Source organism: Callithrix jacchus, chromosome 8 (assembly GCF_049354715.1).
Source record: "Callithrix jacchus isolate 240 chromosome 8, calJac240_pri, whole genome shotgun sequence".
NCBI lineage: Eukaryota > Metazoa > Chordata > Mammalia > Primates > Cebidae > Callithrix > Callithrix jacchus.
Genome location: NC_133509.1, coordinates 97,956,861 through 97,968,901, shown reverse-complemented (window position 1 = coordinate 97,968,901; position 12,041 = coordinate 97,956,861). Strand labels below are relative to the sequence as shown.

The window sequence follows — 12,041 nt, the reverse complement described above, 5'->3', positions numbered from 1 at the left end:
CCTGTTAGAAACACCAGCTCTTGGGCTGGAAGCAGTGGCTCATGCCTGTAATTCCAACACTTTTGGAGGCTGAGGTGGGTGGATCTCCTGACGTTGGGGTTTTGAAACCAGCCTGGGCAACATGGTGAAACCCTGTCTCTACAAAAAAAACATAAAAATTAGCTAGACGTGGTGGTGGGTGCCTGTAATCCCCGTTACTTGGGAGGTTTAAACTCAGGAGGCGGACATTTTCTGAAGCCAGAGGGACCAGAGAAAGGTTTCAGAGTCGTGAAATAATCACTTCCTTATTGAACTTTTTAAACCGGATTATGTTCATAAAATTTGACTTTGGGGGAGGAGGGTACAAACTCCTGTTTATTTCAGGCTGTGAGTTTCTGATGAATGGGGACACCCAGTGATTGTGTGATTGAGTTAGAGTAGGCAACGTCAGCCTCCAAAGTGGTGTACCCTTGTTGCTGGAAAGTTTTCTATTGGGGGTATGATCTATCCTGAGGCCCTTGTATCTTAGATTACAGGAGCAAACAGATTTTTTCATTTGAGCACATGGGGTGCTCCTTTCTTAGTCGTGTGTCTTGCTATTGACGTGAGACACACGTGTCTCTTCCACTCCCAGTTCCTGGTGGTAGCTTACCAGAACAGGCATCCGTCAATGAGGGGACCCTGCATGATCTTAGAAGCTCTGAGTCTGGTGCTAGATTTTCCAGCACCAGGCTGGTGTTGGCCAGGCTATGTTCTGCACCCTAGCCTGGCCAACAGCAGCCTTTGATGTTCCACATAGGTTTATGCAGGGGCCCCCACACATTTTCGCAGAAATCCCCAAAGAGAATTCCATTTATTTATAGTCTTGTGAGGAGCTTTCAAGTTGAGTAAAATGATATATATTCAGATAGTTGTAAAAAAAAAAAAAAGGCCTAGACGAATGCATCACTATAACAATTACCAGGAAACTCACACTGAGAAATAGCATGGTAAAATGTTCGCTCCAAAGGATGTATGAATTGGACAGACTGAACAACCTGCTGATTTTGACCTAAATAAATGACCCAAGACATATGGTAACAAAAGCTCTATCCAAGAAATTGGGCCACGGCCATCAGTTGCTTAACTGCTTCCCCTCTACTAATCCACCAACCGGATTAGAATATTAGAACATTAGGAACTTCATAGCGATGTGCAGATGCTGGGAAAGACAGAAAGGCAGCATTTTCACCCAAAGAGAGCATGTGCCAATGGATTAAATGTTGAGAGTTTTAGCCCATTATCTTGCATTATTGGTGGGCCAGTTTCTCCAACTTGAAGAAACATTTCTGACAAAGTGAGACTATTTTAAGAATCTTAGGGAATTTAGGGTCAACCCCCAGTTATTCAGGATTGACTCTTACTTTTGGAAAACCTCTAGGATCCTGGCTTTTCTTCCTTCCAACATTCAATCCATCTTCTCCTATCTCTTCCCCTCACTCCCACCACTCTCTTTTTGTGCCTTTTCGCAGTTCATTAGGCAATTCAAATAAAGGGCAGGCAAAGAAAACAACCTGAAAAAAAAAAGAGTGGAACTAAACACTGTGAAATTGACCTATGAATCCTGGATCTGGAATGGGTTTTCACAGAAAGAAATGGAAACTCTTGGTCACAAATGTGTCATTTTGGTTTTTGATGGTCATCAGTCAATGAATGATCATTATTTACCTGTCAATACCTTGAATAATATACCAATTTAGATTTTCATAGTTGTAAGTATTTTTAAAATATTGAGAATGTGCTTTTGGTTGTCATTTAGGCAGACAACAGATTGGCCCCAAATGATCAGAATGGGTAATATCTGTGCTATGAGTCCCGCCTGCCTAACCAAACGGATATTTTTCTCCCGTACACCACCCCGCTCCAATGAATCAAGTTAATAAAAATGTACCTGTCCTGCGGTGTCATACAGTCCGAGCAGGTGTTGCTTGCCTCCCACTGTCACAGTAACTAGGGGAGAAGAGAAGAGGAGAGTCCGTAAACACCGGTTTCAATCAGGAGCCTTCACATTTTTCCATGCTGGCATCTCCTTGGGCAGCAAGGAGAAGCATATGCCATGCCCATGCTTTCCTAAACAAAGTTGACAGCATAATTTCCAAATGAAAGGTAACCTTGGGCTGCAGTGATGGCAGATGGTCTGAGCCAAGTCCAAATTTCACAACAGGGATGAGTATTACTGGCGCCAACAGGACACTGTGGTCTGCCCACTGATCCTTATTTACCTCTGGAATACCAAGCATTCTGATGAAAAAGAACGCTGGACCCCTTTTTCCTTTGATTATTGCCTTCTTTGGTGTGAGACACCTTTCAGGGCACAGAATTGTGTAAACAGCTTGTCTATTGGAAATGTCTCTGCTTTTATCTGTCTCTGAAATATTTACCAAACCCTAAATACAAAGAATATGATCACACCTGTTAATACATATTTTTATAGTCTGTAAAGCAAGGCAAATAATTAAATGAGAAGGGTTTAGCATTGATTTTGAAAAGTTTTTTTAAAATTAGATATTCCTGTGCTTGAACACAATTGATTCATTTCATTATGATTTTGAACTTGAGTTGTAGAACATGTTGTATGTGTTCAGTCTCACATTTGTAAAGGGCGTTTAGAGGGTGAAAAGTAGTGAGTTTGACTTACTCAGTAGCTTATGGATTTGCCAAGGAATTGTACCCGGAAAATGAGGAGCAAAACAGGGACAGCAACCACTCTGTCCATGCCTGGAAATGAAACTCAACTTGAAACTAAACTGAGATTGAACAGATTGAATGCAGGAGTAATAGAATTCTTTTCGTGAATGGAAAGAGCGCATTTACATTTCAAAAAAAAATTGAATCTCTTTTTGGGAAAAGGAAATAAAATATGAAGAAAAGTGTGAGCTTTTTCTCTTGTTGATTAAAAATGTGCAAATTCAATGTGAAGATGATTTTTGATTCCTCCTATCATTAGGTGTGCACGAAATGAAAGAGAAACTGAATAGCAGTCTTTTATAACCGTATCCCTAACGGCCAAATCCTCCAGCCTGCTGCTTAGGGTTGCTGTTTTGGTATTGATTTTACTTTTATTTCTTTTCAGGCTCATGGGCTACATGTATACAGTGAACTTCTTAATGGTTCATTCTTTGAAATGCAAAGCACTTGTTTAAAAGCACTGCATCCTCAGACACTGGGAACTATTTTTCTAATCTACTCAGATCAACATGTGTTCAGCTTGATAGTGTGGCCACAGCCACTCAGATGAGCTGTTAAAAGTGTATTGTCAAATGGTGGACCCAGCTCCATCCACCCCTGGTTACCACGCTGACAGAAGAAGGGCATTTAAATGGTTTCACTTCCTTTCACAAGTCGGGTTAGCAATAGAAATGGAGGTGAGGCTGTGTGACCCAGAGCTCTCATCCTGTTTAATTTTTCCTCTTCATGCACAATGGCAAAAGGGAGACCAGTCAGATGTTCCTGAAATCTGCCCAAATGGTTTCTTTAATTACCAGTTCATTGACTTGTCATGGATTAGGCATGAAGGGAAACATCCAGCGATTACAGCATGGTGCCTCGAGTGAGCCCAGTACCTGCAGGTCATGGGCAGCTGTTCCGCAGACCCCTTAGACTGTGTCATGACAATACAAGCCCAGGGCCATCTGTGGAGTGAGCCCTAGAAGCTGAGTCATCCTCACTGCCCCACTGGGTACTACAAGTATTGCTAAGCAATGGCTCTGACCTTTGTTACTGAAGCCCTGGAGCGCCCGCTCAGATATTCCTTGTTTTCTCAGTCATTCTCTCCCATCTGTTTTTCCTCAGGCCTCACCCTTTTCTCCTTTGGCAGCTTTGATCCCTGGGAATTACACCAGGCCTGAAGTGAGCAAAGGAAGGTGCAGTGGTGGGCGGAGGGTCTGGGCAAAGCTTTCTTTTTTCTCTGTTCTTTTTTTCCAGAGTCTACTGGGTTCCTGGACTGAACTCAATGGTGGGAGTAGGAAGACCAGATACAATTCCTCCTGCCACAGAGCATGGAGACAAGTGGTTTCCTGGCGAAGCATGGGCATTGTGCAGCGTAGCATGAGCTGTGGCAGGGGCGGTGTAAGGGTTATAGGGTCATGCGGCAGTGTAAGGGTTATAGGGGCGCTGCTGGCTGTGCACATGTCTGCACACACACACTGCTGGAGCTGGATCAGAAAAGGCTTTCTGAGCCAAATATGAAAAGAGAAAGTCAAACTATCATTCTTTGCTGACAATATGACTCTATATCTGGAAAACCACAAAGACTCTGTCGAAAGGCTCATAGAACTGATGAATGACTTCAGTAAAGGTTCAGGATAAAAAAATTAATGTACAAAAATCTGTAGTATTTCTATATACCAATAACATCCAAGCTGAGAGCCAAATCAAGAATACGATCCCATTTACGATAGCCACACAAAAATAAAATACCTACATCTACAAGGGGAACTATAAAACACTGCTGGAAGAAATTATAGATGACACGAACAAATGGAAAAACATTCCATGCTCATGGATGTGAAGAATCAATATTGTTAGAATGGCCACACTGCCCAAAGCAATCTACAGATTCAACAGCATTCTTATCAAACTACTGTAGACCAAAAATAAAATTCTAAGCCCCACTACTGACTGAATGGACCCCTCCTCTTGGGTAAGGGCATTCCAAAGCAAACCTGAAAAACTAGTTCAGAATCTATAAGGAATTTAATTCAACAAGCAAAACCCAAAAAACCCCTTAAACATGGGCAAAAGATATGAACAGATAATTCTCAAAAGAAGGAATACAAGTGGCCAAGAAACAGGTTTATAAAAAAAAAAGTTCCACATCACTAATCATCAGAGGAATGCAAATCAAAACTACAGTAAGATACCATTTCACAGCAGCCAGAATGACCATTATTAAAAAGTCAAAAAACAAGAGATTCTGGTCAGACTGTGGAGAAAAGGGAGAGCTTATACACTGCTGGTAGAAGTGTGAATTAGTTCAGCCATTGTGGAAGGCAGTTTGGATACTTCTCAAAAAATGTTGGAACTACCATTTGACCTAGCAATCCCATTGCTGGGTCTATATATTAAAAAGAAACCCCAAACCAAAAACCCCTGTTCTCCCAAAAAAAAATATACACTTGTATGTTCCTTGCAACACTCTTCACAATAGCAAAGACATGAAATCAATCTAGGTGTCTATCCAGGGTGGATTGGATAAAGAAAGCCTGGTGCACATACCTCATGGAATACTCTGGAGCCATACAAAGAATAAAATTGTGTTCTTTGTAGCAACATGGGTGTCCCTGAAGGCCATTATCATAAGCTAATTAAGTCAGATATAGAAAACCAAATACTGCATGTTCTCATAAGTGGGAGCTGAAGATTGGGAAATCATGGAACAAAGATGGTAACAGTAGACAGTGGGGACTATTAGAGGGGAGAAAGAGAGGGAGAAAGGGAAGGATGGGTTGAAAAACTACTGAGTCCTATGTTTACTGCCTGGGTGATGGGATCAATCATACTCAGCATCATGCAAGATACCCATGGAACAAACCTACAGATGTATTCCCTGAATCTAAAATAAAAGTTGGAATTAACAAAAGAAAGGGTTTCTGGAGAAGGAGGTGTCTGAGCTCAGTTCCTGAGAATGGCCAGGAGCTACCCAGGGTGCACTGGGGGAAGAAGAGCTGTGGTCTGGAGCTGCCCAGGGTGCACTAGGGAAGATGATGCCAAGAAGGTGGGAACACAGGGCAGGGCTGCCCTGGCTCACTAACTTAGGCTTCATTATGATGGCTTTGCTAAGCTATGAAGTCCTGAATTATTCTTTTCCTCAAAACGAGTAAAAGAGAAGGACTTGAAATAATTTCCTTGAGTTAAGGCAGAATGGTAGGGGAAGGGAAGATGCCATTTTGGGTGTGGGAGCCATGTTGGATGTTCAGTTTTGTGTGTAGTGGCTGTCTAGTCTGTCTTGTGTGGGGCTACTCCTGCTAAAGGAATCCTAAAAATGGGGCAAAGCTTGTGCTCTTAACTTTTTTTTTTTGAGATGGAGTTTCACTCTTTATGCCCGGTGGAGTGCAATGGCATGATCTTGGCTCACTGCACCGTCCACCTCCCGGGTTCAAGCAATTCTCCTGCCTCAGCCTCCTGAGTAGCTGGGATTACAGGCATGTGCCACCATGCTGGCTAATTTTGTATTTTTAGTAGAGACAGTGTTTCTCCATGTTGGTCAGGCTGGTCTTGAACTCTTGACCTTAGGTGATCTGCCCACCTTGGCCTCCCAAAGTGCTGGGATTACAGGCGTGAGCCATTGTGCCCAGCAATTTTTTTTTTTTTTTTTTTTGAGATGGAGCCTCGCTCTGTTGCTAGGCTTGAGTGCAGTGGTGCAATCTTGGCTCACTGCAACCTCTCCCTCCTGGATTCAAATGATTTGCCTGCCTGAGCCTCCCAAGTAGCTGGGACTACAGGTGTGTGCCACCACTCATGTCTAATTTTTGAATTTTTTAGTAGAAATGGGGTTTCACTGTGTTAGCCAGGCTGGTCTCGATTTCCTGACCTGGTGATCCACCTGCCTCGGCCTCCCAAAGTGCTGGGATTACACGTGTGAGCCACCGCACCCGGCCGCCCTTAACTTTTCATTTCCTCCTCTCTGCTTTTTATTATCTCATTCTATCAAAAGGAAGATAAGTAGATCTCACAGTTTATGCCAGAGGACGTCAAGGGACAGCCAGAGATAGATCAAGCGTCAAACATTGAGGGTTATATGGGTCATGACTTTGTGAGTCCTTGTCATGGGCTAGCAATGGATGCCTTATTGCTTGCCAGCCCGTGTCCCATGAGGCTTCTTAATTTGGAGATGAGTCAGTCACACCTGCGCTGAAGGAAGATATTGCCATAAAATGCTGCTAGTAAATGTAGTGAGGTTCAAGGAGCAGGATCTTTCAAGTCAGGTAGTTCTGTATTTGAACCCTATCTTTGCTATTCTTGACTGTAACGACCTTGAGAAAGTCACCTACCATCTCTGAGCCCATTTTCCTTATCTACTAAATATGGGGATAACATCACCTACCAAAGAAAGTTCCTTTGAGGAGGAAATTAAATGAGAAAATGCCTGGCACATAGCCTGGCCTATGGAGGGTGCGAACAACTGTTATTTTTCCTCTTGCAGCAAATGCTTATTGAACCCATCCTAAGGAAAAGGACTAGCCTGCCTTGCTTGCCACTGAATACTCAGTGACCTGTAACTGGCACATGGTAGAATCTTAATATTTGTGAATTACTAGTCATTTTCTACTCTATATGTAGCTATTTAGATCTGTTATTTCCCACTGGACAGGAAGATCCTTGAGTGTAGAATCCCCATGCCCAGTATCCCCCAGAGTACACAGCTGGTTCTTGGCATACATAACAGATGCTGAATACACAGTACAGAAATAGAGCACCACGGGTAGAAGAAAGTTCTTCAAAATGTTCAGAGGGGCAGCCTGAAGCTCCTGGCAAGATTGGAACTGCTGGGAATTGCCTATGGCCAGCAAATCTGCCTGGTGGACAGTGGTCAGACTAAAATCTCAGCTCACCTTCGATTCCTGGAGCTATTAGTGTTGTTTTCTGAGCTTAGAGAGGTTTTAAAGAGAGTAGGTCAAATGACCTGCTAATGGCTCAGATGGTTCTCTCAATAAAGTGTGAAAAGTTGTCAGTGACCCGTTAAGTATGTAAAATGAAGGTCCTCTTCCCCAAATCCATTACAGTCTTTGCTTTCGTGTGTTTCTTCTTTGAGTAAATTGGAGTGGTTAACTTTGTGACTTGGTGTGAGATGCTAATGAAATCCAAGTCATGGTCTTGCTGTCTTGAGTTTCACCCAGAGAGAAAATATCTCAGGTAGAACTTACAGTCTACTTCCCTCAGCATTTCAGTTATCTCACAAAACTGTGTGTTTTGTAAATCTGGATGAGGAAGTGTTGGTCATGCCCTGTAAACTCTCAAAGCCCCTTCCTCACTGGGTGGTGGGCTGGATGTCTCAGCTGCCGAGAGTGGTCTTCTGAGGTGAGTACGTTGAATATATGATGGCTTTTGAGAGAAATGTTGGAAATGTCAGGTCAGTTACAGGGACTCCTCCAAGTGCCGTTCAATTGCTAGTACATAACCAGCTATCTGCATTACTATGTCTAGTGTACTGTATTTGCCAGGTAGAATGAGGCACACCTGACTATGTGGTATATGTAGTACCATAAAGGTGCTATTTTGGAGAAAGAAACACAAGATTCTGGATATAGCAAGAAGTATAATTTTCAGAAAGCTAAAAACACAGCTTTCATGTGAGTACAGGATGAGCACATGTCAAAGATTTATTAACTCATTTGTGAGTGATTTATTAACTCATTTGTAAGATGGTAAATCTTGTTCAAAGAGCATGTTTGAATAACTAGGTGTTTATATATTTAAAAAGCAATGTTAGGCCAGGTGCAGTGGCTCATGCCAGTAATCTCAGCACTTTGGGAGGCTGAGGCAGGAGGATTGCTTAAGTTGAGGAGTTTGAGACAAGCCTGGGAAACAAAGTGATACCCTGTCTTTGCAAAACATTAAAAAAAATTAGCCAGGCATGGTGATGTGCATCAGCCCTAGCTACTTGGGAGGCTGAGGTGGGAGGATGGCTTGATCCCAGGAGATCAAGGCTACAGTGAGCCGTGTTTGTGACACTTCAGTTCAGAGCCTGGGTAACAGAGTGAGACTCTGTCTCAAAATAAAATAAAAGAAAAAAGAAAAAAAAAGGCAATGTTAGCATGGGTGGTTAGGTTCAATAGAAAACTGGTTATTGTCCTATAGAAAAGATAACTTTCGATGTCTTTTCCACCAAATGGGAATTATTTGTGACTCTACTCACTAAGATTTACAAGTTAACATGTAACTTCATAAAGTCTTAGCTTGTAATTAATAGCAGAATGAAATGAAAGTCCTTCCTTTGGATAATTAATCCTTGAGGGTGGGGTGTTAAACACTGCATAGAATGACGATGGAAGGACATATTGCATGCTTTTGGCCTTATGTCCAAGTTTCTAATGCTTTTTATAATGCCTGGATTTAAAAAATTAATTTTAGGTTCAGGGGTTCATTTGCATGCTTGTTACATAGGTATATTGTATACTGATGGGGCCTGGGCTTCTAGAGTGTACCCATTGCCCAGATAATGAACATTGTACTCATTAGGTAATTTTTCAACCCTCGCCCCCCTCCCAATGTCTGAATTTGAGTCCATGTTGCTACTCATTTGGTGAAATGGTGTGAAGTAGTCACTGGGCCTCTGTCTCACCTGGAAAGTGAACTAATTGTGTGTACTCTAATGCGGCGTAAGAAACGATCCAAAGTCAAGGGTGACCATCACATACATGTAGAGAGGGCTGCAAGGCATGGAGAATGTAGATGAGCATTTGCACTTCCGACCCTCATCACGCAGACCGAATATCTTCAGCAGCTTCCACTGCCCTTTCTCATCGGAACTGAGCCTTGTCTCCTGCTCCTCTTCTTTTTCTGTGGCCTTGATGATCCTTTCCGGACAGTGACTCACTTAGCTCCAGCGTCTGCTGCTGCAGGCTGCTTTTGTGCTTTTTTGACCTGTTTGAAGGCTTACAGACATTCATGTACCTTTTATAAGGAGCAAACTCACAAGCATCAGGGTTGAAATTCTCTTCAAATCAAAATAAGTTACCAGTTTATATGACACCAGAAACAATAAATTTACATAAATATGAATGGTAGTGAGTTCTTCCCTGGTGGAGTTTCATTCTTCTTCATGCTGCTGGCAATTCTTCTCCGACACTAGCTTGCCTCAGCCAGCTCCCTTGTTTCCCTTCTTTGCAAAGAGTGCCTCTTGTCACCCGAGCTGCAGGCTGTGTGTGCATGTGAAATGGAAGTTGGTCAGGCAAGTCCCTTATCTGATGTGCTGGCATGAGGTCCTGTTTTCGTAGAACAAAGATTGAACAGAAAATCAAAGAGGTTTCCTGAGAATATGTTAGGGTTTTGAGCTGAGGACTTTCTTTCCTTAGATCTGTATATTCGTCCTCCAATAATGAGAGTCCCATTTGGACAGGGTAGCATACAAGTGCCATGCTCCAGCCTTGGTCTTGTTTCTTTTCTCCTTTAGGTATGCCTATTGTGACTAGTGATTTGGTTTACAGTTGTGCCAATTTGTTGTTTTTGAGGCCGAGTCTTGCTTTGTTGCCCAGGCTGGAGTGCAGTGGCATGATCTTGACTCACTGCAACCTCTATCTCCCAGGTTTAAGTGACTCTCCTGCCTCAGCCCCCTGAGTAGCTAGGACTATAGGCATTAACCACCATGCCTGACTAATTTTTTTGTATTTTTTTTTCAATAGAGATGGGGTTTCGCCACGTTGGCCAGCCTGGTCACAAACTCCTGGCCTCAAGTGATCTGTCCTCCTTGGCCTCCCAAAGTGCTGGGATTACAGGCGTGAGCCACCACATCTGGCCAGTTGTACCAGTTTGTAACCTCCCTGGATTTTAATGCAGAAGAACTGGTTGGAGCCCTTAGACCCACTGTGAACGAACTCTTGAAACTTGAACAAGCTGCAACTAACCTAAGCCTCGATTTTCTTATTGGCACAATGAGGTTTATATAAGGTTTTGTACCCAAAACTTACACAAATATAAGGTGGTATCACTGGGCAAATGGCTTCTGAATTAACAATACTTCTGGGAACAGAGCTTTCTGGAATAAAGTTGCCCTATTCTGGGGTGAGCTGGATATTTGGGGAAAGATCTGCCCTTTTCAGTATCTGTTTGATGATGGAGAAGGAGGAGAGGAGAAGGAGGAAGAGAAGGGAGAGGAATTTGCTTAGTTCCAGGACTCTGAGCTGAAGCCAAACCGAAGACAGAGCCACAATTCCAAGACATTCACATCTGGAGTTTCAGTCTTGCTTGACCTCACTCTTTCTTCTTCAGCATTTATTTGATCTCCACATCCTGCCAATTCTACCTTCTAATTATCTTTAGAATCTGTCTCTTCCTTACCATCCTCTTAGCTGTCCCCATTAACATCCCAGCCCCACCTTGTCCATTGCAAAAGTTTTCTAGTCGGCATCCCATTTTCCAGGCTCCATCTTCTGTCTGTCCTTTTCCTCACTACAACCAGAGGTGATGCAGCTGTAGCTCCCAATGATCTCCAAAGTAACATTCAAATACCATCTAAGAGCTTTCAAAGTCTTTGCAATCTGGTTCCAGCTTACCTTCCCAGCTGTCTTTTATGTTTTACCCTCCTACTTCTTGCAATCTGTTGTACTCATGATGCCTTTGCTTAAACTCTTCCCTCTAGAATTCTGGAAAAGAAATTTTGGAATGCTTTCTCCATACTCAGCCTGGAAAACTCCTACGAGCTGGAAAACTTACTTCCGTAATGTGTCTCTGATGCCCCTCAAATATCTTAAGCCTATTTTGTGTTTACTTATCCATGTCATAAGAAGCAGTGTATTATTTATTCTCATGTCCCAGGTTCTAACATAGGCTAGGCATGTAGCTCCATAAATATTGGCTAAGTGAATGAAAAATGCATTATGCATTATCCTCCAACAAAACTGAAGGTTTTCATGGAGGCATCAGTTTTCTCTTGATGAGTCTTTGGCATTTCCCAAAGGGTCATCTATGAGCTTTTCTGGACACTTAATGGCAGGATAGATTACCAGTAATGACATTAGAACTGACTCACCTGCTGTGAGGGGATGCCATGGACATGTGACTCTGCTAGGTAGAATCTGTGCTTGGGACTCTCTTCCACTTTCCCAGGCTACTCGATTCAAGGCCAGCAGGGCAGGACCACTGGCAAGATGTGTGAGAGTCTAACTGAAGCCAGACCAGCCTGACATTAGCTACAGAGGACAGGGGAGTTGTTTTTAAGTAAGACTTTGGGAAGAGTGACCGAGTTGTAAGTGATGATAAAAGTGGTATAGTACATTCTTGTCAATAGCTTTCAAAAATTATTAGGCTTCTAAGAATTCCGTTAGATGCCAGCTATACCTAGTTGGAAATGTAATGGAAAAGAT

At 42.7% G+C, this 12,041-nt stretch overlaps 1 protein-coding gene across 1 annotated transcript in view; it reads right to left on the bottom strand.

Annotated features, from left to right (window-relative positions):
• RHOJ (ras homolog family member J) overlaps window positions 1-12,041 on the bottom strand; it is a 90,665-nt gene that overhangs the window by 22,214 nt on the left and 56,410 nt on the right. The window contains exon 2 of the mRNA XM_002754011.7: window positions 1,910-1,968. Within this exon, the coding sequence (XP_002754057.2) occupies window positions 1,910-1,968 (59 nt within the window). The remainder of the gene's footprint in view (window positions 1-1,909; window positions 1,969-12,041) is intronic.